The following is a 5,555-nucleotide window of genomic DNA, read 5'->3' as shown; positions in this document are numbered from 1 at the left end:
ATAATATAATATAATACAATCAGATATATTAAATATACTGCAATAACATTATGATATAATAATAATTAAATTATATATACAATAATTATATTAAATATAATGCTCAGATAGATTAACTATAATATTAAAATAATTACAATAAGTTATATCTTGTAATTATTATATTAAATATAATATAATAACGGTGAGGCCACAAAACAGGGCCTTGTGAAGAAATAACATCAATTTCATCTGCAGTGTGACACAGACTTTAAAAGAGACAAGAATCAAACCAAACTAAAAAATTCCCAGAACACATAAAAAAGCTCAGAAGAATGTTAAAATACACCTCATCTCCATAAATACCTTTTTAACCAAGGCAGTGAAAGTATATAAGCCCACTGATTGTGGTGGAGCTGTGCAGGTGCTGGGCAGGTCCTTTTGTCCCTTTTTGTCCCTTTTTGTCCCTTTTGTCCCTTTTTGTCCCTTTTGTCCCTTTGTCCCTTTTTGTCCCTTTGTCCCTTTTTGTCCCTTTTTGTCCCTTTTGTCCCTTTTGTCTCCAGTTTTAAGGGTGAAGCTCTCTGGGGGCACAGGGCACCCCCAGGTGAGCCCGGGCTCATCCCCCGCTCCCCGCAGGGCCTGGAGGAGGGAATCTCCCAAATCACCTCCAAGAGCAGCAGCTCTCCCACCACGCTGGTCTGGAACTTCCCCATCGACATCACCTTCAAGAGCACCAACCCTTTTGGCTGTGAGTGCTGGGGTGGGGGCCTGGCCCCGCTGCCAAACCCCAAAATCACCCCCATTTCCCCGCAGGGCCACAGATCGTGCTCAGCGTCTACGGGCCCGACTTCTTCGGCCACGACGTGGTCAGGGGTTATGGAGCCGTGCACGTGCCCTTCGTGCCGGGCAGGTGAGTGCCAGCCTGACCTGCAGGACTCAAACACAGCCCTGGCTGGTTATTCTGTTGTTTCACAAATAAAAAACGTCCCAAAGATCTCATCGTGTCAGTTCACAAGGATTTTCTGGCAGAGCTCTTTCATCGTCAGGTTAAGTTTTGGTAATCCTGTAAAATGCCCAAATGTGGAGCTCAATTGCTCACACAATAAATTCCCATTCCCACCACTAGGAATGGAGGAAAAACCTCTTGTTCCTGCGCAAACAAACCCTTTCTGTGTGAGGGGAAAGTACCTGGTGTGTCAGGAATTCTGTGCCTTCATAAATCTAAAACTCCTGCTTTTTATTCATCCCTGAGGTTCTGGGGGTCTCCTCTTTGTTTCAGGCACAAAAGAACCATCGCTATGTTTGTCCCAGAGTCCAGCTCAAGGCTGCAGCAGCTCACAAGGTAATAATTAATGACTTTAATTCATTAAGGAATTAATTTCTCTCCTGTCCTTAGCCACAAAGGCATTTGCAGCCACTCAGTGGTGCAGAGGTGAGACTGCTCTGTGCCATAACCAGCTTTGTCTTCTCTAGGTAAAAATCACATTTTCAGGTGCCTGGATCTTTTCAAAAGCTTTCATAAACATACTGACAACAATATTAATTCTGTTAATATAAACATATTAATATATGATGTTGATATATAATATAACAAAAATATTAATTACCTGCTAAGTGCACTAAATTACTGCCTGAATATTCTTGGGGCTAGAAAAGACACAAAAGAACACAGAAGGACAGAAAAGACACAAAAAACATGAAAAACAAGAAAAAACAAATACCATTCTACATTTTTTAAGAAATTCAAGGTCTCCAAGCTTCTCTGGGTGATCAAGAGGGATTTTTCAACAACAGCTTTGCCACAGAAAGATTTTTCTAGCCCAGGAAAAAAACTGATTTAACAAAATCCGTATGAAATCAGTTTTTCCCTTAAGGCAAAACTTCCCTTTGATTGCAGTAGATATAAAGAGAATCAGGTTTCCAAGCCCTCCTGGCAGTCTCAATCCCGTTCACCCCGTGCCCTTCATCATCCTCAGCCCCCCAGTTCATTGTTTGGTGTTTTCCCCTCCCAGCTGGTTCACAGGGAGACGCCCGGAATTCACCGACCCCAAAGTGGTGGCACAGGGAGAAGGACGGGAAGGTGAGTCCTGGCAGCTCCTGCCTGCTAAAAAAAGAGCTCCACAATTAATCCCAAACCCCTTTTTTAACCATTTTCACCCCCATCCTGTCTGTGCCAGTGACCAGGGTGCGATCCCAAGGCTTTGTCACCGTTTCCTTCAACGTGGTGACCAAAGATCTGCACAAGCTGGGCTACGACGTTGGCCCCGCCGAGGGGCCCGGCCCAGAGGAGCTCCACAGGTTCTGAGCTCCCCAGCACGTGCTCAAAGCTCTTTGGGCCTTTTTTTGGGGAAAGGAGGAGCTGCTTCAACTCAATCATCCCAAAAAACACCAGCCCAGGAGGATTTGGGAAAATGACCAAGCGTAATCCTCTCAGGGAGGTTGAAGCGTGGTAGAAATTGATGTTATTGGTAGCATTCAGTGTTTTATTGATAACATCCAGTGTTTTATTGATAACATCCAGTGTTTTATTGATAACATTCTGTGGGTTTAGGGGTCAGACTAAAGCCTGTAAAAAAGTATTTTTATAGTAGCCTTTTATACAGCTTTTTATAGAATTAATGACATGGAAAGTTTCAAGCTGTAGCAGTTTCCCTGCTATTAAAACTTTGCAAAGCCAATTTCTTTTTAGTGATTTTTTTTCTTTGTTTGTTTGGTTGATTTTTTTGGGTTATTTTTTTTGTGTTGCAAGTGAGGAATTTAAATTATTGCACCTCCCAAAAATAGTCCTGTGAAATGCATCCTCCCTCTAAGCTCTTTTAGGCTGAATAAAACTCTGTTGTGTCAATAGATTCATTTGTCTTTCTGCTGCTAAAAGGGTTTATTTGCTTGTGCCAGGATGGTTTTAAGGCCTAAATCATCCAAGCTCTGCTAGACTGAAAGGTAGAAGAGAAAAAGAAATGTTTCAATGCAGTGACTAATTGCTGAGTCATTTTCCTATTGAATTTTGGACATGTAACCTCTTGTGTTTGACTGCAAATCCCAGCAGAGCGACACCACCTCCCTAAAAGGGAACTACCAACACCTCCAAGTGTAGAAATCCCAGGGAAAAACACCCAGGGATGAACCACAAACCCTCCAGGAGACATCTCACCAAAACACCCAGGCAGAGATTGTTCTTACCCACAGTGGGATGGAATAAATTTAATTTCTGGAAACATGAAGTGGTCACTGGAACCTTGCTGGGAGCAGCAGCACCTTTCATACAACATAGAAACACTTCTCCAAATATAATTTTAGGGATAATTTTTCATCTCCTGCCTTGGTTTTTGTTGACTCCACACTTGCAGTGGAGTTGTTTTGGTAATTTGTAATCTCTGAACTGAGTCACGTTGGAATCCAAATTCAGAAGCATTTCCTGTTGGCTCAGAGGAGACTCCAGGATTTTTTTTGCCTCCCCAGCCCTTCAAACACAGATATTTATCCTGCTACTGGATCTGAGCGCTTCCCAAACTTCTGAAAAGGAAAACACTGAGCCTCCTGCTGCTGCCTAAAGACCCATTTTCCCCTGGAGCACAGTTCCTGCCCACGGGGGATTTATTCACACCCAGCTCCACATCCTGGTGCTCCTGAATTCCTCCTGTTCCAGAGGAGCTGTGGGATGTTCAACCCCAGTGGGACCAAGCAGACCTGGGGCAGCTCCCCCCGACAGCTGAGGGGAAGGGAGGTTAAAAACAGTGAAAATCAAAAATCCTGAACTCTGTAAAACAATATTGAAGACACCTTGAGGTGTTTGAGCTGCTCTCTAAGCAGATCCCACACTAACACCTGCTTTATTAGGGCTTCTTGCCTATTTTCTCTGGGTTTAGTTGGATTTTGGGCTCCTCAATGGCTTGAGCACATCTGAGAGCTTCACCCACCTTCCTCAAGGGCTGGGCAAGTTCCTGCAGTTCCTGTGAGCATTTCCCCCAGGGGCTGATGTTTGGAATCAGCGTTTCCCAAGCCCAAATGCCATTCCTGGAGGGGCAGCCGTTGATATCCCTCAGAAACTTCTCCCAGCAATGGCCTTGCTGCTGCCTTCATCGTTTCCTGGTGAAATCTTTGCTCCTCAGGTGTGGCAGAGCCTTTTATCTCAATAAAGATTGGAACGACGCCGTGAGCAGGGAGCGGTGACAAGGAGGGGATTTTGGATCCCTCATTGCTCATGGGAGTTAAACCCTAGAAGAACCAGTGCTTTAAAACTGCCAAATCCCAGTAAAACCCAGCAGCAGAGGCTCCTGGTGATTTCCTCTCTGGAACACCCTGCTCCTTTCCTGGTTAATCATTCTTCTCAAAGCTGCACTGAAATTCCCAACCCCAACAACAGCAGCACGAGGCTCTCGCTGGAGCTCTGCTGAAATCTCTCCCAGACAGAGAAATTGCTCTTTATCCTCTGAATTCCAGAAGGGCAGGGGAAAATAAATCTTCCTGGAGATGGAGTCCTGACACAGGAGAGGCTCCATCACAAACCAGGGAGGCTGGGAGATGTTTGGGGTCTCTGCAGCTCTCCCGGCCTGGAGAGGCTTTGGATTCACTCCATGGGAATTTTCCTGCTCTTACCCAGGGGGGGAGACAGCCAAGGACGGGCTGAACAGCAGCCTGGGGATCAAACCCTCCAGAAAAAGGAAAATCATTGGGATAACCCTTAGGAATCGGTATTTTCCGCCTTTCCCAACAAAACGAGAAGCGGCAGCAGCGGCTCCTGCCCTCTCGCGGCTGTTCTAAACGCTGAAAGTGATTAATAACAATTAACTCCGAGGCTGAACGAAGAATTCCGAATTTTTCCCGTTCCTCCATGGAAATCGCTCGGTGGCTGCCCTGGCACTGTCCCCTGTCCCCAGAGCAGGGACAAACACGTCCCGGGGCTGCTCCCCGGGATCTGAGCATCCCCCGGCGCTGGGGGAGCGGCTCCGGCCCGAGGCTGCTCCACAGCAGCAATTCTGCGGCAGCTGGGAACCATCCCCATCTGAAAATGAGATGGATCCGAGCTGACAGCAGCTTCTCCCCAGCAGCAGCGTCGGGAGATCTGTGAAATGCTCCGAAAGAAATAAGAATAGGAATAAATTCAAGCGCTCAAGCACGGAGCAGCCACGTTTGAAGAAAAGCAGGGTTTTTCCTCCAGCCCTTGACGGGTTTGTGGCGTTTCCTGTCATTTGTGCCAGTGGAGATCGGTGGGGATAAAGGTCCTGGATCCGGACACGGATCAGGACAGGGCGGGACAGCCGGGGTGGCAGCACAGAGTGGAGCATTCCCCACTGCTGGGGACCAGCAGGAACATCCAGCCCGGGCGGTTCCTTGGGGTGGCAGCGCCCCGTGGCCACAGCTGGACGGGACAGTGGCCTTGGAGAAGGAGCCAGGACATGTCCAGGGTGTCCCTCAGATCCGAGCCCCCCGTGAGGGCACTGAGAACCCCCCAGCACCCAGCCCAAGGTCCGGGCACAGCTGGGCAGCACATCTGGAGCAGCCACCCTCTCCAGTCTGGGATGTTTTGCAGACCCCACAAAACCGAGTGAAGAGCTGGGCAAGAACCACCCCGAGCC

General features: G+C 47.2%; 1 protein-coding gene across 1 annotated transcript in view; it reads left to right on the top strand.

The window, feature by feature from the left end:
• The window catches only part of B9D1 (B9 domain containing 1), a 4,117-nt gene extending 1,289 nt beyond the window's left edge, over positions 1–2,828 (top strand). The window contains exons 3-7 of the mRNA XM_015642345.1: positions 616–727; positions 793–889; positions 1,259–1,321; positions 1,992–2,059; positions 2,157–2,828. Of these exons, the coding sequence (XP_015497831.1) occupies positions 616–727; positions 793–889; positions 1,259–1,321; positions 1,992–2,059; positions 2,157–2,284 (468 nt within the window). The 3' untranslated portion in view covers positions 2,285–2,828. The remainder of the gene's footprint in view (positions 1–615; positions 728–792; positions 890–1,258; positions 1,322–1,991; positions 2,060–2,156) is intronic.
• The last annotated feature ends 2,727 nt before the right edge of the window (positions 2,829–5,555 follow it).

Source organism: Parus major, chromosome 14, assembly GCF_001522545.3.
Source record: "Parus major isolate Abel chromosome 14, Parus_major1.1, whole genome shotgun sequence".
Classification (NCBI taxonomy): domain Eukaryota; kingdom Metazoa; phylum Chordata; class Aves; order Passeriformes; family Paridae; genus Parus; species Parus major.
This window is presented reverse-complemented; position numbering and strand designations above follow the sequence as displayed.